The sequence below is a fragment of the Haliotis rubra genome, unplaced genomic scaffold, assembly GCF_003918875.1.
Source record: "Haliotis rubra isolate DU_JTF1 unplaced genomic scaffold, ASM391887v1 Scf147, whole genome shotgun sequence".
NCBI classification, from domain to species: domain Eukaryota; kingdom Metazoa; phylum Mollusca; class Gastropoda; order Lepetellida; family Haliotidae; genus Haliotis; species Haliotis rubra.
In genome coordinates, this window is record NW_025765414.1 from 1,057,099 (window position 1) to 1,078,741 (window position 21,643).

Consider the following 21,643-nt stretch of genomic DNA (forward strand, 5'->3'; position numbering starts at 1 on the left):
TGGCGAGTTCGTTCGTCTAAAAAATATAGTGTCACCCGAGCGGACATTAATATGGAACATGTTGGAGAGATCTGGTGGTGTTTACAGGATTCATGGAGAAAAAAACTCACAGCAATCTTGTCATCGGGTTGCAATAGCAGACTGTAAAATGATTATGAAAAATGCGAATTGGCATCATATTTACTCCCGCAGACACACGTCACCACAAACACAACCATTCAATCCCATCCATCTCCCATCTGTAGCTGAATGTCAGTTTCTGACATTACCTTGCTGGAGAATGAATACTAGTTCGTCGTAATCCTACATAATCTGCATAATCTTGCGTCAAGCTTGAATATACAAGCTGGAAAGATTCAACGTGCAATTTTTCACTTTTAGAAGTTTCACAGATGTAGGAAGATCCTCTTTGGGGAAGGTGTTCCCGCAAGACTACGTGGCACAATGTCTCTATCTGCTGCGAAATCGATATCCACGAAAACGGGAGCTGTTCAATAAGAATACAAAATTGTTGAGAAAATTTTACATTGCGAATTTCTGTTCTCATTTAGATATTGATAAATCCAGCATCGTCGCTTAAAAGTTAGAAATCTCCTGGAAAGCATAGTCTCAGCCCCACGAGCTGAGATACACTGGGAAACTTAACGGGTTTTCTTATCATATGCTGGGCGCCTTCGCCAGCGAACGCGGAGAAGGCTCCGCTAGGTGACGTCACAGTCACGTGATACGAGGTATTGATCCGTGAGGGTTATGCTATGGTCGAGGCAGTTTGGCACAGGCCAGTCACGGCAGATCATGTGAGGTTAAACTTTAGGGAAGTTATTTACAGAGTGATTTAAATTCATCTCTTAATTTTATGTAATCCACGGAACGAGACCAGTGAATGAAAATGTGATATTCTCAACGTTGAGAAAGCCCTGTCAAAGTTCTGCAGGAATTGCGACGGAAACGGTGGAGCGTTGGAGAGTACAATATCGAAGGAATTGTGAACTGGAAGAGTCTACAGAATTTGGAGGTACATGTACTTCAAGACAATTTTGTTTTAATGAACTTCCTACATTACAGGTCCTCTTAGTTCTCGAAATCCGATATTTGTTATCCGAGTAATGGAATCGTCCATGCTGATCAATATTGTTTTTCATTTTATAGAAAGATTAAATCTTACTGGCATCTTGCAATTTAATTCGTATACAACCGTTTTTGTTAATTGGTTACCATATTAAATCACAATTTACTGTTTATCTTATTGACATTTTTGCCTACAAATTGGATTTCGCCTCGAAGGAGAAAATTACGTTTCTTGTATCAATTTTGTTTTGAAATTGTAATTATTTATCTATTCAAACGTCGAATGAAATAATTGCGTTCTAAAACGAATAACTGCCCTGAAAGTCTGTTAAATGTCAGGTCGCAAAAGACAGTGTAGTTCACGTGTTTCACTCTGTAAGGATAATCCATGGACATGAAATAACTGAGGTCAGTGTTGTGTTGAGATGTGTTTTCACTCATCAGTCGTCCGTTTGAACATTTGCCCACATAGAGACAGCGAGACAAGTGTGGAATGACATTACAACGTCAGGTATAACGTCCTCTGACTGGAACAGATGTCCCACGATGTTTAACGTCACGGATGAACATGTGCATGGTGTAAATCTCAGGAAACGGATATCTGAAGACAGTGTTTCTAAGTGGTAGGACATTTTAACAGAACATCTTTGGATATGACATCTTCAATATCTGTAACGTCTTCTTCGCCATGAACTTTTAAGACCCCGTGTGTCCCCGGCTTTGTACTTTTAAGCATGTTTATCAAGATCTAAATCCCTGCTTAAAGGAAACAGGTATCTAAGCGCGATACCATGAGTTTTTCAACCAACACGTCATTCCCTCACACGTTGTATAATCTGACGTTGCCGGAGAAGAATGTAACGATTGAAGACGAGGCATATGACGTTCCTCCAGGACTCATATTCCTCTTGGCGTTCTTATACGGCTCCATATCCCTCCTCGCCGTCATCGGCAACGGCCTCGTCATCCTCGTCATCGTCAGGAACCGCCGCATGCACACAGTCACCAACATCTTCATCGCCAATCTCGCCGTGGCCGACGTCATCATCGGTCTGTTCAGCATTCCATTTCAATTTCAAGCAGCGTTGCTACAGCGATGGGTTTTAGCCAACTTCATGTGCTCCCTTGCTCCTTTCGTGCAGATCATCTCCGTCAACGTCAGTATCATCACGCTAAGCGTCATCGCCGTCGACAGGTACATCGCGGTGCTTCATCCTTTCAAAGCCGGATGCTCCAAACGTTCCGCCGCCATCATCATTACGGCGATATGGTGGTTTGCCATTCTGTCGGGACTTCCTTGTGCGCTGTTCTACAAGGTTGATAAGGATACGTGTCAGTTTGATTTCCCAAGACAACTGAAAAACTTCCCGTTCTACTATAACTTATACATAATTCTTGTACAATACATGGTGCCTCTGTTAGTAATCAGTGTTTGCTACTTCCGCATCGGATGTTATATTTGGGGGGCAAGAGCTCCCGGAAATACCAACCCAACAGAAGACGTCCGGAGCAGAAACAAGAGAAAGGTAGGTGTCCTTTTCTTACTATTAGCCACAGCAGTACTCAACTTCTATCTTTCAGGACATCCAAATAATACTCAACGAGAAGACATATGAATTGAAAATTCCGTTGAACACATTTCCCTATGTGATCAAAAGTTTCCGTCATTTATGTTCTAAATATCACTTTAAGGATTCGCAGCAGTACTATGCTTCTATCTTACACATCAAGATAATACTCAACGAGTAGACATATAAGCTGAAACCTCTGTTGAACACATTTCCCTATGTGATTAAATGTTTCCATCGTATATGTTCTAAAATTCACTTTAAAAATTCATCATACTGTGCAACAAATCTAAAATTGCTCAGTGTTGAAATGTAAAGTTGCCTTCAAGGACATCAAGATAATACTCAACGAGTAGACATATGAATTGAAACCCCTGTTGAACACATTTCATATGTGATTACACGTTTTGTCATTTTTGTTCTAAATATCACTTAAAAGATTCGTCATACTGTGCAACAAATCTAAAACAACTCAGTGTTGATATCTAAAGTCGTCCTGGACATCAGGTAGTACTCAACGAAAGGATTACTCAGGTAAAACAAACAATCATCAAACATCCTTCGATTTATAGTGCCCGGATGCGCAATCAACTGAATTAAAGGTTACACAAATATTATTTCCGAGGGAGTGTTTTCACAGATAGGCCGTCCCGTGCGCAGAGGTTAGAGGTTCCAGTTGTATACTGTTCCTGTATCGCAGTGACGCTTTTGTAATATACACTGTGAGCAAACGCCACCGTCAAGTACGCAAGGATGCAACGACGCTCCCCTCCTGCAGTTGAAAGCAGTTCATGTTAAAGTTCCAACGTGTTAGTATCGTCAGTGGATCATTTACAGCACTGTCACTATACTCAGTGCGTCTGTATACGAAGAGACGCTTATCCGAGTTTCTGTAAAGTTCTATGTCATGTGATATTTTATATCAACTGTTTCTATTGTTCAGCTCTGTAAAATACTTGTGTCTGATCATTATATGTGTTTCTGTATTCTAATACAGTTTCATCGGCATTTATGTAAGCACAAACAAACTCATTCCGAAGATATAGGGTACAGATTGTCTGTTCCAGACTAGAATGCTTACAGACCGCGTCGCACAGATGTAGTACTTCTGAATGTGGCGTCAAACAAACATATCGTTGGTGTCAAACGAACATATCGTTGGTGTCAAACGAACATATCGTTGGTGTCAAACGAACATATCGTTGGTGTCAAACGAACATATCTTCAGAATTGTCCAATTGAATCTGCTCTTACCAGAGGTTTCTTATGGATGTTGAAAAGAATGTTGTCTTTCTATTTACGGTGTAGCCTTACACACAGGTCTATGCCCATGGTATCTGTATACACGTGGGACTTTATGTCATTGTTTTCTAAATACGGTTATATACCTGCCTTCTGTTAGAGCCCCCCGACGTGATATTGCTGGAATAGCGGCGTAAAACATCACTCACTCCCTCACTCACTAGAGACATTGAGAGAATGCATAACATATACAGGACTGACTGACTGAGTATAGTTTTACGCCGCTTTTAGCAATATTCCAGCAACATCACGGCGGGGAACACCAGAATTGGGCTTCACACATTGTACCCATGTGGAGATTCGAACCTGGGTCTTCGGCGTGACGAGCCAACGCTTTAACCACTAGGCTACCCTTACCGCCCCAACATATACAGGAGCTAAGCACAAAATAAAAACTATTGTGTAAAGGTACATGCTCATGTTTTTTAGTATACTATAGTATGTAGGTGTACGGAAGTGTTTAAATCAGGTGAACAATATTTCAGCCTCACCACAGATGCGGAGCGCCAGAAATGTACTGAACATAGTTTTTCGGTAACACTTTGAATTCACATTTCAAACAAACAAACAATCTTATAAAAACCATGTAGACAGGCCAAATTCAATACGTACTTCTGCACAGTGCTGACTATTTTGATTACTTAAACAATGTCGCGTGCATATTACATTTTAAACGAACATTCCCTGCCCGCCACCGTTACGCGAAGTGTTTGCGTCCCGCTGGCGATATTTGGAATGTTTGAATGGAACGGTAACGAACAATTTCACGTCACGGTTGGGAACAATGGTACGCATGATGTGGACAGTATATCTTCTTGTCTAGGTTGGGGGATACGTTTGACCTGCAACGTCCATATGTTCAGTGCAACACGTCGCATCAGTAGATCGCTATCTGATAGAAAGGCAGAACAATCACTGTGAAGCATCTGGCTTTGTCGCGTATCACAAGTCGTGACTCACACACGCGTGTGCCAGGTAGCATGATGTATTTGGGATTATAAGGATTTGTTTACGCTAATATTAAAACTTTGTTCGAGTTATACAATAAAATTTTAGGACATTGCGACAGCTTGCACTATTTGACATGGCATGTGTTGTGTGTGTTACATCGTGAAGTGTCATGTATGTATGTATGTGTGTGTGTGTGTGTGTGTGTGTGAGAGAGAGAGAGAGAGGGGGGGAGAGAAACAGAAAGGGGGACAGACACGTGAGGTGAGGTGAAATTGGGTTTAACCTCGCGCTGGAGAATATTTCGCTCATATGACGACGTGCATGCGTGTGTATATGTAGGTGCGGCTGCTTGTACTAGCCCAGACTGAAGCTGGTTTTAATAGTGCTAGCTCACTGAGATACCATGCCGCAGTGAAGCATGAATACCCCACTCAGACACATTATACTGACTCTGAGCCGACCAGTCCTTGTTGTACCCATTAATGCCGAGCGCCAGGCAGGGACCAACAAATACCATATTTTAACGTCTTTGGTATGACGCGGTCGGGGATCGAACCCGCGACCTTCCGCACTCCGGGCGGATGCTCTAACCACTACACCACGGAGGCGGTCAGAGAGACAGACAGAGACAGAGGAGGTAGAAGTTAAGAGAGCGAGCGATAGAGACAGTGAAAAAGAAGTGGGCCAATGGAGAGACAATTAGATGGATGAACTGACAGAGAGAAAGAGAAAGACATACAGGGAAAGGGAGAGAGAGAGGGGGTGGTGAGAGATGGGTACGTCTCATTCATATGAACAGCATAACATTTGGTCACATTTTCACACCTACGTTACAAGAGCACAATTAAGTACAAGGTACAACCGACCACTCCTGTTGTCATCTCTTCGCGAACCATACTCTAGCATTCTTAGACGGATGCACTATAGTAGATGTATGGTGTCGGCATTAACTAGGAATTAGTTACATATATTAACTAAACATGTTATGGTTGATAATCTAGAGAGAATAGTGTGATAATGATCAGAATATAAGACTAAATATTATGGATGTCAACTTCTTTATCTATACACAACGTTTCTGGTCTTTTCCTTGCCCCTTCGTCAGGTGAATGGTGACGAAAGGGCAAGGAAAAGCCCAGAAACGTTGTGTAAAGAATAAAGAAGAAGTTGACATCCATACTATTTTGTCTTATACCTGAATACAAAATTCTATTGCCTTTCACCACTCGCCTGACAAAAGGTCAAGGAAAAGCCCAGAAACGTTGTGTATAGAATAAAGAAGAAGTTGACATCCATAACATTTTGTCTTATACTTGAATACCAACTTCTATATGCCTCTCAAGAATCTGATAATGAACGGTATTTTAGATCAACACGTTTTAAAAAATATGTCAATCTGTAAACATAAAAAAAGTCAACTCATGTGAATAACTCATCACGATTAAACACCGAAACTGATTCTATTTGGACGCGAACGGTAAATATCAAAGTGATTGATCACAGCAAATCAGTAATGACACCAGGTGTTGGCGGTAACAGGTTCGTTTAGCTATCAACCTGTTCCTAACAGCGTTAATAATGCTTAAGCATAAGTCACGGTTTTCCATTTAAACCTATACCGTTAGCGAAATGAAACCCTTTAAAAATAGCAAGACTAATCGACTTTCGATTTATCCGTGTACATAGTTCAAACGAGGTACCGTTATACTACAGTCGACTTGACTGACGACCGTCGTTATGTCCTGTCACGGGTGTTGATCAATAACCAAGCATGTCATTTCTGTGTTCAAGTATTGATGCATCTGTTTTTGTCGATATAACACACCTTTCGCGGTGTTACCCTTATTATCAATATTGACACGAGTGCATATGAACTGAAACCCCTGTTGCAACACATTTCGCTATGTGATTTAACGTTTTCGTCATCTACGTCAAAATTCACTTGAAAATTTCGTCAAACTGTGAAACTAATTCTCACAAAACTGCTGAAATATAAAGTAAAATACGAATAAATATCAGTTCATGAAATTTGTTTAAAATGCTTAAATTCTGTGTGCAAGTCATCTAAGAGATACTTTGCTTAACCCGCAATTGCAGTGCCACATCTACATTCCAGTGCAATAAAACGTGAAATATATCCATGTAGATAATACCCCTATTTCTCCGTGCACACAAACGAGCAATATAGGTAAATGAAATTCGCCAGCTTCATCCAAAGATTCCAAGTACAAAGGACTCCGATTCGTTTCTAAGAAATCATTGGTCGTCATTTGTACAGAGAAATGCATTTGTTTCTTATCATTGACATAAGCCCCGAGTTACCAATCTTCCAGGGTCGTTTACCTTTCTTTCTGGATTTATGTAGCAAGAAGGAACTCGTTCCAGATCGGACTGAATTTCCTTGGCTCCTTTGGGATATGGATCGCAATCAAAGCGGCTTACTGTGCGAACCATAAAAGCAGTGTCTCAACGGCAGTATCAGCAGAGGCTGAGGTTCTGTTACCGATCTCCATCTCCCTCTGCTTCTGTCTATGTTCATCGCCACTTGTCCGGGAGTGTTTGCTCTTCGTAATCTAAGTTAATAGGTGCTCCACGTGGCATGTTTTACAGCATTGAAATCGATTACTGTGTGTACGGTTTGGAAGTTGTACATACATGTTTTTTTAAACACAAGAGAAAAACAACTCTGGTACGTCATAGGTCTTCATTACCGTTATCTGATGTACGCGTGTTCTGTTGGTCTTCTTGTAAGGGGGCGGTGGGGGTAGCCTAATGGTTAAAGCGTTGGCTCGTCACGCCGAAGACCCGGGTTCAAATCCCCACATGGGCACAATGTGTGAAGCCCATTTCTGGTGTCCCCGCCGTGATGTTGCTGGAATATTGCTAAAAGCGGCGTAAAACCAAACTCAGTCAGTCAGTCTTGTAAGGGGTGATTGGTAGTCATGTGGGTAAGGTCCTCGCTCATCGCGCCGAAGGTCCGCTTTCGATTCCACATACTGGTACAGTGTGTGAACCCCTCTTGTGTACTCTGATGTGATGAGGCTGGAATATTGCCATGGAAACGACAAAACCCTTTCTACATCCACGAGACATCTCCGCTACAAGCAGCGCCGACAGTACAGTTTAGGGGTTCCTTTCACGAAACAACATTTACTAAGGTTAACTTTAACTCCCATCCTTTAACATTGCACTAAGGTAACCTTAGTGACTTACGATCGCTTTAGTGCTTTGTGAAAGGAGCCCCTGAGCTCCTATCCACAAAGCGTTTGTAACGTTACGACTTGTCGTAACTCTATAGTTTATCATAGGCTTGCGAATGTCGTAGAGCTACGAACGTTTTGTGGATCGGGACCCTGACTAAGGATATAATGAGTATGTATTTGTTTCAGCAGTATTACAGCTGTATTACCACAATCACTCTTACATTCAGTATTCTGAAAACATCCAAGGCTTATGTTTTCTAGCTGATATTGTCGATCGGAGAGGTTATGTGTTGCAATGAACCAGCTGTTTTGTTTATCTGTTTAACGGACATGCCGACGAATAGTTTGGGAAATATTGTTTTGGAAAACGAATATTTGCCTTAAGAATTCAGAGAAGAAATTTGTTCGGAAGCGCAGGTTGAAAATACCGTTGTGTCTCAGTCAAGCATTCCAGACTATCAACTGTTCAGATCGCTATATCGATGGACGAACACCTGCACCATTAAACATTCTCACGACCTCTGGTAACTCCTTGAAATAATCGTGTTTGACATGTACAAATAGGTAGGAGACAGCGTTAGACAATAGCTGGCAGTTGGAATGCAATTTGGAAACGGATTATTTATCTGCGTAGATAGGTTTAAATGTGGCCGGAAATATAAACAGACAGGTAGATTGAGAAGAAACGCGATAGACGTCTATGTAAATGTATAAAACACTGGATGATATATTGATACAGATGAGGCCGATAAAGAGATAGGTCTGGAGATAGATAAAGAGGGAGATATTTATTTATGTTACTGCTAATGTCGTAATCAGGCAATAGATGTATTGACTAAACAATTCCGTGTATTGACTGATTAACTCAGGTAAGTTGCAGCGTAGATTGAATGACATTTTTAATACAATATAAATATTGCCTCCAAAATGACACTAGATTGACAGATTGGCTGAAATTAATTTAACTTCTCAGTTTAATCTCCTCATTTTCATTGGATCTGTTTGGATAATTTTATCATAACTTGCCTGATTCTGCAGTTTACACAATACATTGGAAGCAATCTGATGTTAACATATTTTATCCTTGGTCGGTGTGAAATCCTTTAGTGAGGTGATGTTGAAAAGTTCATTCCTAAGCGAAGTGACAGTGTTCAAGAACCCATATAGTGTACACATGTATCTTTGACATCAATAAGAGAGGCAACGTTTCATCGGGGTTCATGAAAATATGTTGAAACCATGAACTACATATTACTCGTATTAAATGTCATAACAGAATGTAATCCCTAACAAGCCTAATCGAATTGCAACAAAGGGCACGGTTGTTTAACCCATCTTTTCCAAGCACCATGACGACCTTGTCAGTGAATATGCTCAAGAACATACGCCAGATATGTTTGACATCAATAAAATATATCACGTTTCAACTGGTGAGTAAATGTTGAAGGTGTTGGTTAAATATACTAATATCATTTGTGAGGTTGAAGAACGGTACAAATAACTTTGCATCCTTTGTTAGCAAAAGAGTGGTGAACACATAGTTACAATAGGGCGAGTTGTTACACCCACACTGTCTGGGAACATCTCCTAGGAGGACCTTGTTGACATGCAGTCAATGGCCAAGGGTTCGTAAAAGTGGATAATGGTATATCATGGTATATACTTGGTAAAAGTCGCCTTGAGCATGGTCAGACGATGTGAACGTTCCCATCCCTCATGTCGATGGTGGTGAAGACGGCTCTCGTGATGTCATGGACGTCATTGTGGTCGGACAACAATGGCTGTATCGGACAGTTGTTAGTGATGAACTCCTAGAGTGGCCCAACAGTCTGTCTCGCAGTCCCTGAATCATTTTATTTACCCTTCCGCCTAGTCCCTTCTCTAATGCAAAAGCTCCAAATGAAGTAAGTCTAGATTTTCATCAAAATCAATTTCTGAAGCTCCCATCTCACATGGGTTCCCTTTCATTTATGAGTTATTTGTTTCTTTTACAATTATGTATTTTGACAAACTAAGTGATAGTCCAGAGAAACCATAGTTTGTCTCCGAGACTTTAGAGAATATACGAAATATGAGTCCAAATCAAGTCTTCAATGATTTAGTAAGTCAATATATCCTTAATCTGAAATTAAGCGTTGTATTTACCTCATTTGGAATTTTTGTTGTTGATGGATATTGTTTTAATCTTCAAAATATTATTCCTGGGACCAGATGTCCATCTACAGAAACCAGCTGGATCTGTGCACGCAACAGTTGTGCAGCACTGGGACATTCTTAAGAGACAAAGAGGTAGGCCATCGCCGGGCAGGGCTGAAGTAACGCTGAAGTTTTGTATAGTCAGGGATTTGTCAAGTGTAGTAGGTTGTAAGTGGCAAACAGTGTTAGACAAACAGACGCTAAAGTTACAAGGGAGCTTTAAGATGCTACATCAAACGCCACTCCAGTCTTACACGTGGCAACAAGAATTGTTCAAGCTTAGACAAATAGATACATTCACGCAGAAAGTGTGAGGGATGCATGTGTATATAGAAGTGGCTATGTGGGTGGACAAATAGATACATTCACGCAGAAAGTGTGAGGGATGCATGTGTATATAGAAGTGGCTATGTGGGTGGACAAATAGATACATTCACGCAGAAAGTGTGAGGGATGCATGTGTATATAGAAGTGGCTATGTGGGTGGACAAATAGATACATTCACGCAGAAAGTGTGAGGGATGCATGTGTATATAGAAGTGGCTATGTGGATGGACAAATAGATACATTCACGCAGAAAGTGTGAGGGATGCATATGTATATAGAAGTGGCTATGTGGATGGACAAATAGATACATTCACGCAGAAAGTGTGAGGGATGCATGTGTATATAGAAGTGGCTATGTGGATGGACAAATAGATACATTCACGCAGAAAGGTGTGAGGGATGCATATGTATATAGAAGTGGCTATGTGGGTGGACAAATAGATACATTCACGCAGAAAGTGTGAGGGATGCATATGTATATAGAAGTGGTTATGTGGATGGACAGTGAGGTACATTGATGTATGGAGAGGCAGAAAGATCTTTCGAGAGAGGAATAGTTAGATAGACATACAGACAGACGGAAAGACGATTGGATGCATAGAGAGAACCTCTTAGATAGATAGACAGACAGACGGACGGACGAATGGATGGATGGATAGAGGTGCTCTTAGATAGATAGACAGGCAGACGAACGGACAAATGGATGGATAGAGGAGCTCTTAGATAGATAGACAGGCAAACAGACAGAAACAATGTTCATTATGACCTGACAGACATTAGAACCCTGCCACGCAGTAGCTACTTTGCTGTCATGTAAATAACATCTGATGCGTGGAAGAAAGGCAGGAAAACATTAATATCATGAGCTTGTCCATATACAACATTCCTATACTTACTACAGTGAATCACCAGATCCCCGTTCAAGGCACGGTTATGTAACCCGTCTTGTGGGTATTTGAGCAATGTGAACTGTTAGATAGCCCCCGACTGTGAGCGGTAACAGAAGTGGCGATCTCGACTCCTCCGTGCGACCCCCTGGAGCGTCGTCTCGACATGCCCCTTAATTTCCTCAGCCACTCTCACACCATTCATTCGTCCGTCTTCTTTCACTTCTTATCTATTATTTCAATCAGCTGACCTTCCGCTAATGACGTTGTTACTTTAAACTCCTTTCTGTCGTCCTTCTGTGCCCTGTTGTTCCTTCTATCTGTCTTTACAGCTTTGAGAGGTACGTGTGAACACGTGAATAGACGTCAAGCGGTTCACTGGATCAACAAAATCGCACTTTTCGCACTGTCTGATTCTTGCTTTCTCTGTCTGTCTGCCTCTTACTGTCTGCCCAACTGCCTCTATATATATTGCTTGTGTATTATCTGACTCCATCTGAGTCTCCCTCTTTATCTCATTGTTTTTTTCTTTCTCTCGCTCTTTCTCTCTCTCTGCCTCGTTCTCTCCCGCTGTCTCTCCTTTCTCTCTCTCTTTCACTCTCTGTCTCGTTCTCCCGCTTTCTCCTCTCTCTCGCTCGCTCTTTCTCACTGTCTCGTTTTCTCCTTCTCTCTCTCTCGCTCTTTCTCTCTCTCGCTCTCTCTCGCTCTCTCTCTTTCTCTCTCGTTATCTCTCTCTCGTTTTCTCTCTCTCTCGTTCTCTCTCTCTTGCTCCTCTCAAGTTTATTCATGTGTATGTTTACAAACTGTGGATACATATGTACATAACTGTTGAATATTCTTGCCTTAAATCCCCAGTCGGAATGCAACACATTACATTCTAACCCCCAACCAATGGTGTATCACAGCTCTCCGTGTAAATTTCTTGACCAGCAGGTAAAAAACGATATGCTTGTCCTTGCATACAGGGGACGGCTGCTGCTAGAGACTCGCGGGATTGAATTCGCTCTGAAAATCTGAAACTGGGACATCCTCACAGTCGGAGTAATTACCTAAGTAAATCGAATAGCAATATCTTACCATGTCAGCAGCTAATGATAACGATAAATATTACCGTGTTCTACACATGATTACGACGGATGACGGCGTGATCCTGTCTGAGAGTAGTATAATGATCATTCGTAAATAGAAGTTCCGATATTTTTCCAGGATGTGTTATCAGACAGTGCTAAATGTGTGAAATTGGCAAGATGTATCTCAAGCTCTTTACATGTCACCAGGAAATAATATGTATAGCAAAAACTAAAACAGAAATCAACCTTGTTTACCTGCTTACCTGGGCCTCTCTTTGTTTCTCTCCCTGGGTTCGTCACACACTCTCTCTCTCTCTCCTCTTTGCTCTCTCTCTCCTTTTTTTTTTTAACTACTTCTTTCTCATTCTTCCTACTTCTCCCTCATTCACCCTGTTTCTCCCTCCCTCTCGCTTTCTCCCTCTCGCTATCTCCTCTTATTCTCTCTGTCTGTCTCTCTTCTTTCTCTCTCTCTCTCTCTCTCTCTCTCTCTCTCTCTCTCTCTCTCTCTCTCTCTCTCTCTCGGTCGCTCTCTCTCCCCTGCTATCGCACGCTAACGTTATCTTCCACAATGTTAATTCACAGTGAATGTTCAGTGAAAACCTGAAACTGTGTATATCGAGTTTTATATGAAAGGGAGCTATGCTATAGTGTGGCGGAGTTCTCATCGTGCAAAATTGTTTTAACGGGTACATTGTCATGACGACGAAGGAGCTAATGAGGTGAATCTATACTTGCATACGATACGACTTAAATATAGGTTGGGCAGGCGCGGTGACTTAGTAAATGTCTTACAATGTTACTTATAAACATTCCTGATTTTTTAGGCCAAACTCGATTATTTACAGGCACAGTGATAGAATGCTGTTGGCAAAGCTTTAAACAACCAGCAAACAGACAAAATTTCATTTTCTAATATAACCCTAATTCCACTGCCTACGCGAATTCTTCACAATTCAAAGTCCGGCGAGTGTTTGTACACATTTTTCAGTTATCTTTAAGTAATATTCAACATAAATCTAATTCATATCGTGTAGATATGATCATATTTGGACGTAGGTGCACTAGGTTTAAGCTGAATCGAATTAAATTTGATTGATTACTGAATTATTTGTCGGCAACTTACAATAACCAGATGCTACATGCATACGGTTTCTAAATATGACGTGCAATATCTGGTGATTGCCAAATTATCGATAGTTACTGTTAATCTTTCGCCTGGTTATGCACTGAATGCAAGGCACTTGCGCCACGGGTGGGCGATTGTATTATGATTATTATTATGATAATGATAACTTTATTGATGTTTTCTTTCAACGCATTGGAAACATTTGCTTTCAGCGATGGGATAGCTTAGTGGTTAAGTGTTGGCTTGATATTCCCAAGTCTCGGGTTTGATTCTGTACAAGTGTAGAATGTGTGAAGCGACTCGTGGTGTGCGGTGGGTTAGCCTAGTGATTAAAGTGTTCGCTCGTCACGACGAAGGCCCTTGTTCGATTCCCCACATGGGTACAATGTGTGAAGCCCATTTCTGGTGTCCCTGTCCTGATATTGCTGGAATATTGCTAAAATACCGAACTCACTCATTCACTATATCACAGCCTGTCAGTTTAATGTGGATAAAAAGCCTACGTCTTAGACGTTTCCTACTTTGATGAAACACTAAGAGCAATAAGAAAAAGCAAGTTAAGGGAAAAACACAAAAACACTGTATTTTTTCTTAATTGTGTATTTAGTAAAATAGACAACCGTTGTAGCTTCAAGTAAATTCGAGATATTTCGTTCTGAAACAAAGACAGACCAATACAAACTGGAATGAATTTACAACGTGGAAAATGGTTGCAAAAGAAGAACTCCTTGAGCCCGTCAATACTTGGTGTTTGTTTATGATCCCAGCCATGTTTAAATCATCACCATAAGTACGAACCGTTTACACGAGTAAAACCAACAAACAGCTACACGCTGTTCGTCACATAGTTTAATATGCTGAGATTTCATTAAAAATGTATTAAGTTGAACGCGTGGGTTGAAAATATATTAAGCTTCACAATGACCGTTACCCTCTATCACAAGAGCGTACGTATCCTTCCGCCCCGTAAAATAGTCCTGTGTTGTTACCGCGCAGTAATTTTCAGGTGCTAATAACATTCGTCTAATTTCCTGTTTATGCTCTGGCTCTCATTAAAGGCCCCTTGTAATGAGGTCTTATTGGCGTGTTGAAGAAACAGTGTTATCTTTCAATTCAAAGGAGCTTGACTTCGCGGATGCACAAAAGCAGGTGTTAGTTTAAGGAATGCGGTTTAATTAGTTTCTGTCTATGTCAGTTTAAACTTATGGAGGGCGTTGAAAACAGCGAAGCGGTATGTTTGGTTTGCTGGTGCATAATATTGGTTTCTGTATTTATTTGCTTGCGAAGATGAACATTTATTTATGCAAAATGATCAATAAATCAATTTCGTAGCCTTGCTATTGAGGCAATGATAAGATGAAAATATAATATTCCGGGTTAATTTAACTGTCAGTTTAGGGATGATTGTTTCCTTGTTTGCCGTATTACGCTGTAAACAGCAGTTTCTTCCGGCTTATCACGGTGGCTTACAAACGATAACCTATTGCTACGAGTGCTACGAGTGAGTGAGTGAGTGAGTGGCCAGCGGATACATATTCGCTTTACTTAGAAAGTATAATACCAAATATAACACATGCTACATTTGACCATTTTTCTAAAGTGATTTGGACTAGTGAGTGAGTGAGTGAGTTTAGTTTTACGCCGCACTCAGCAATATTCCAGCGGCGGTCTGTAAATCCAGTGATCAACAGCATTAGTGTCGATCTACGCAATAGGGAACCGATGACATGTGCCAACCAAGTCAGCGAGCCTGACCACCGATCCCGTTAGTCGCCTCTTACGACAAGCATGGGTTACTGAAGATCAATTCTAACCCGGATCTTCACGGGTTGATCTGGACTATGAGTTGTCACAGTTTAATCTTTGTGGAAGCTGCGTTGGCTGAGTGGGTTAGATAGCTGACTTTGTGTTTTGCTGATCACGGGATGTTTCGTCATGTTTGATGTTCATTATCACAATCACATATAGTAAAACTGGCTTGGTTGAATGCAATCAGTCACAGCTACCGCAAAAAATATAATTAGCAAAGATGACAATTTCAAAAGTTGAATGCGATTTATCGTGAAACCAAGTTAATTCGAACTCTCTAACTGATGCATCATTTGTGACAAAGTCAAATTCATATTTGCTTATGTCGATCATCGGATAACTCGAACCATATTCGGCTCCAATCGGATTTCTACTTTATGTCAAACTAACGTACTGATTAGACAAGATAGAAAATTTTATTTTAGAGGGATGTCATTTTAAAGTAAACAGAACACACCAATAAAAACCTAAATCACGATCCTGAACTTATGTTTCAGTTTAAAACAATCACCTTACGATTTAGGGGCTCGGTAGCTATAAAATGACCACAGACGTCTTGACCGCCTCAAACAATGTGGTCAAATTCCTCCGCGACGCCCATAAACTCTTTCTGTCTGTATCCATTCCACTAACTCATTCTCGGCATCCTCAACAGGCTTTTCATATACATCTCTGTGTGTGTCTAAGGGCATGAATAATAGGCTAGAGTATCCAGTTTAAACATTAGAGGGTCCTTCTCTTTGAATAGACCGACTCATACACTTCTCTGTTCCTCGGCCCAATGAACACTTCAAGAGGGGAGATTAAATGCTGTAGATAATAGATTAACTTAAGCGTTGCATACTATAGTGAGGTAACTGACGTCCACAGACAGGTGGCGCTGACGGGTGGTCACGTGCAGGGTTAAATCAGCTGACTGACTTGATTGTTCTTCCGGCTGTTGTTATGACGTAGGGTGAAACATTCATCTGTTCTTAGAATTGTTCTGAACCAAAGTAATTCAGTACCAATAGGTCTTTGATAATTGGCACTGAATTGCGTCTGATTCCGGTATTAAGAAAGTGATTACATTTTGGTTCAGGTATACCCTAACGCTTAGTCTATGAATATATATCATTTTGACAAAGATAAATAATTGCTTTCATATTGAAAAGGAGCCCCATTGGGATGGAAATTCGGAACCTGAAGCAGAAATCTAGATTTGCTTCATTTAGGGCCTTAGCACTGCAGAAAGGGCTGGGCGGAAGGGAAAAAATACAGTTCAGAGACTGTGAGACGGACAGGTTCCGGTACTAATTGATCGGTTCAATTCGAGGGTACTCGTTACCTCAAAAGAATAAAAAATAATTGTATTGTAACAAAAAGCCTACTTGGAACATGGTACAAAAATCGAACATATTTATGCCCTGATGATTGAACGTGGCATGGAAGTAGCAAATTACGTGGTAAGGTTGAAAGGGACAGGTTGAAAAATGTAAACGTGTTAAGGTAATAAAATACGTGGGAGAGGGTATGTGTGACTGACGGGAAGGGGGGTGGCTGTCGCACAGTCCCTGAACCATTATATTTTCTTTTCAACCTAAAACTGGCTGTAATGCAAACGCTAAACTAACGCTAACTCAAATACACCCATTTAAATTGAAAAGGAGCCCCAATGATTTGGGAGATACAGAACCTGGGGACATCTAGACTTGCTTCATTCAAGGCTTTAGCATTGCAGGGAGGGCTAGGCAGTAGGAAAAATAATGTGGTTCAGGGACTGTGAGATTCAACACCATTATTACCTGCCTACGACAACAATGATTATCACAAAATCTCTCCTTAAGAATGTGTATTTGAGTAATAACATGTCCCTTCACTTTTAATTAAGTAGACTTCAAGGAAAATGTTATTACATATTAATAAACATATTGCATTCCCAACGTATGATAATATATGTGCAACGGGTAATAAGTTTTGCTTTACCGCTACGTGGGTTTCATTCGAATACTTTAAAGTAGACGCCGAGAATTATGTTCATTAAAATGTACAAGGTAAGTTCAGGAAGCAAGTTTATCTTTATTTAGTGAGGTATCTTCACTGATGACCACGTTGCAAATTCCTTTTGAAGATTGTGAAACTACAGTTAAGAGAAGCCCTTATCGGCTTGCCTTTCAAGCAACCATTTATACGAGATAATGATCATGCTTTCTAAAATAAACCTAAGTTAACGTGTATTAGCTAGCGTGTACATTATACCATGGCCATATTTGACGATTTTTTCAGCACTGGGGTTTAATAAGTTTTTAAAAAGATGAATCAAAATGTTGGTTCGGTGTGAGGATATATTGTACATTATCAAATAGAAGCTATCTGTATCTTGTAATGTTGCTCTATGGCTGTTCGTGATTTTGTTTGAAGATGCTCACTGTTGATGTCAAGGTGCTTTTATTGCCAGTAATAATTTTTAATGTTGATATTTGCGATGGTCGTAGGGATTCTGAAAGTATTATAGCATTTTTGAAGGTCGCTGGTTATAACCTGATGGTTATGCGCTGCTATTACGAAGGTCTTATGTTGCTGGTTACTTGTTACGAATGACATGTGTTTTGAATTATGTTACGAAGGTCTAGTTTTGCTGGCTATATATTATGAATGGATGTGTTGCTAGTTATATAATATTATTATGAATGGCATGTGCTGCTAGTTATATTACGAAGGCTTAATGTTGCTAGTTATATGTGACAAATAGCATGTGCTGCTAGTTATATTACGAAAGTCTAGTGTTTCCAGATATATATTATCAATATCATGTGTTGCTAGTTATATTACAAAGGTCTAGTTCTGTTGGTTATCTATTAGCAATGTCGTGTGCACTAGTTACATTACGAATGTCTAGTGTTGCCAGCAATATATTTTCAATGTCATGAGATGCTAGTTATATTACGAATGCTTAGTGTTGCTAGTAAGATATTATCAATGTCATGTGTTGCTAGTTATATTATGTAGGCTTAGTGTTGCTAGTTATATATTATCAATGGCATATGCTACTAGTTATACTAGAATTTCTAGTGCTGCTAGTTATATAACATCAATGTCATCTACTGCTAGTTATATTACGTCTAATGTTACGAATTACGAATGTAATGTATTACTAGTTACATTATGAAGGTCTGATGTTGCTAGTTATAATCTTACCGTCGTCCCTTATTGCTAGTTATGTTACGAATGTCTAGTGCTGCTAGTTATATATTATCAATGACATATGCTGCTAGTTATGTCATAACGGTCCAGAGTTGCTAGTTATAATCATACTGTTGTCCCTTATTGCTAGTTATGTTACGAATGTCTAGTGCTGCTAGTTATATATTATCAATGACATATGCTGCTAGTTATGTCATAACGGCCCAGAGTTGCTAGTTATAATCATACTGTTGTCCCTTATTGCCTTCAAAAGGCGGCAGATATCTTTGTTCGGGTGGTTTCATGTACAGAGTCAACAAAAGGAAGCGTGATGAAACCTTAGGATGGAAGTGTACGAACAAGGATTGCCATATAACAGTGACCACCATCAGTGATATCCTCACCAGACGTTGTTATTTTGAGGTTGAAGACGTGTGGCTGGACACCATTGCAACAATACCTGACGACAGACGCTGCACGCAGTTGGCAGACTACGTCACCTCAACTTGGATTGAGGGCGACTTCTCCCAAGCTAGCTGGAACCACTTCACAACTGACGGCCCCCGCACCAACAACACACTGGAAGGATGGCACAACAGGGTGAAGAAGTTGGTGTGCAAGGCCCACCCCAACATTTATGAACTGATCCAGTTGGAGTAGACAACAACGGAGACAAGGTACCTGCAGTACGATGCTGGCCAACGGAGGCCTCCCAAGAGGAGAAAGTCCAGAGATTTGGACACAAGACTGGACCAGCTGAAAATGAGACTCCAGGTCAACAACTTCGCCGTTTTGGAGTATGCCGATGCAGCAGCACACCTGCATAGTTTGTAAATTAGTGCTGTTGGTGATGTATGTAACATCGATGTACATGTGCAAATAAAACAGTTTTGCCATTTCCCTTAGTTCCAATTAGTAAATTTAGTCCGACTATTATGTCCCGTAATTGCAATAATTGGCTATTTAGCGACATTCGCAGGAAGTCACCCAGTAGGGATTAGCGTTTTTACAAGCTATGTTATGATGTCTGTTGATTGCAAAATGTTATACACAGTTAAATTGCTGCACTTCCAAGCGCATATTACATAACATGTAATACATTTGTCACATCAGACCTTAACTCATAATGCTGAGTATTTACTCCAGACACAAGAAATGCGAAATGGGAACCTTTGTCGGGTAATTACCGAATTTGCGTGGTATTACCATCATACCTGTTATAAATTCATTAACTGACCATCAAGTGAATGATGACAAATAACATGTGTAGGTTTATACCACCAAACACTGGTTACAGCAAAGGGCGTAGTACTTGCTGAATTGCATGCAATGTTAATTGCCTGAAAAACTTATGGGCCGACACTGTTTGGAGGATACGAACGGAACTTCATTGTTGCATAAGAAATACATATAAGCATTTGATGTGTAGTGAAGTTAAAATTGCATATACCTAAGTAAATTTTCATTTGTCATAAATATAATATGTAATAGACATCATATGTTTACAAGGCATGATTAAATATCGAGGTAAAAAAAACCACAGAAATAAGATCAACTTGGATCAGTCACTATGCCATCTATGCATTAGAAAATCCGAAAAGCATACACTGCTGGGATACTTTCTTGCAATCAGACAGGAACTACCAGGGGTATTCTCAAATAACAGCATCGGATGAGCATCCACCCTTCCTAATGTCCCGCTGTTTGGGTTGAAGAAATTTTGTCAAGCTGGCCAGAAGCCCAGTCCCTGTGTCCGTCACGGTCGAGGGAGCAGATACCGACAAGCTTGCAGTTTGGTTTGGAAATTAGACTGTTGGCGAGAAACATTAATCGCTCTAGATCAGTTCCCCTCTAATTACATGGGGATATATAATGAGAAATTACATGGGGATATATAATAAGAAATTACATGGGGATATATAATGAGAAGAAGCATGAAAGTGTACATTCGACTTCGAAATGGCTAATGCTCAACTTGAACAGAAGTTTATTCCTACACCTCGTTGGTGCACCAGTTTCAAAATGGAATGTTAACTGTTAGACAGTTTGCTGATTCAGCGTCTCTTCTTTCTCATCTTTAATATATTTATAACGTACTTATAAATATGTCCATATAGTCTCCCGTTCCCACTCGTGGCTTACTCCGCCTTCTATGGTTTTTATGTGTTTTATATTTCAATGTATATATGCTAAGTATCGTTGTCTCTATAATCCAATGTTAATTTGCTAACAGACGGGCATCAACATTTCTGTTAACTCATCCGTTTGGATCAAAGGTCGACAGAGGGGAGTTTCCATGTATATTTTCACGCCGTTATCAAGATAAAAGTTACTACAACCAGGTGAATAGAGGTATATATGCATAGTGACAAGCAGTATAAGTAAGATCGGCTTCACTTTGCGAATGACCAATCTTTTGAAGTTGATTTAAGTTCTACTTTAGTAAACTGCTACCTAACAGATTGATCTAAGATTAAAAAAACATCTCATTCTAAATTTGTGTTTTCTATTTCAAGTACTAAGAAATACTGAATTTTTACGTATTAGATATACATCTATCGGTACCAGTTTGACGTGTCTGGTCATGAGTTAACTAACATAGTGATTATATATTTTTGACCATTACATGTGTCATTCACACGTCATTTATGCCATGATAATGTTCTCTGATCCATTTCATCATACAGCATTTATTTCATTCAATGTTTTGAAGCTCATATGAAAACATGAAAAATGTTACTGTTCCAGTTCCTTTTGAAGAGTGAAAGTATTTTTGTTCCTCAAGTCTTCCAACCAATATAGTCATTATGGTTACAAACGACCTGATTTTAATACCTATCAAGTTAGATGTTATACACGCGTGCATGCACACACACCCACACCCACACAAAACATCCGTAATTTGTGAATTCTGTTCGGACGATAAAGAAATATCTAATTTGATCAGAATCAGTATATGAATTATCTTCCCTTA

At 40.1% G+C, this 21,643-nt stretch overlaps 1 protein-coding gene across 1 annotated transcript in view; it reads left to right on the forward strand.

Moving 5' to 3' along the window:
* Positions 1-1,367: 1,367 nt before the first annotated feature.
* Positions 1,368-21,643, forward strand: part of LOC124269752 (tachykinin-like peptides receptor 99D) — a 145,536-nt gene continuing 125,260 nt past the window's right edge. The window contains exon 1 of the mRNA XM_046704781.1: positions 1,368-2,594. Within this exon, the coding sequence (XP_046560737.1) occupies positions 1,860-2,594 (735 nt within the window). The 5' untranslated portion in view covers positions 1,368-1,859. The remainder of the gene's footprint in view (positions 2,595-21,643) is intronic.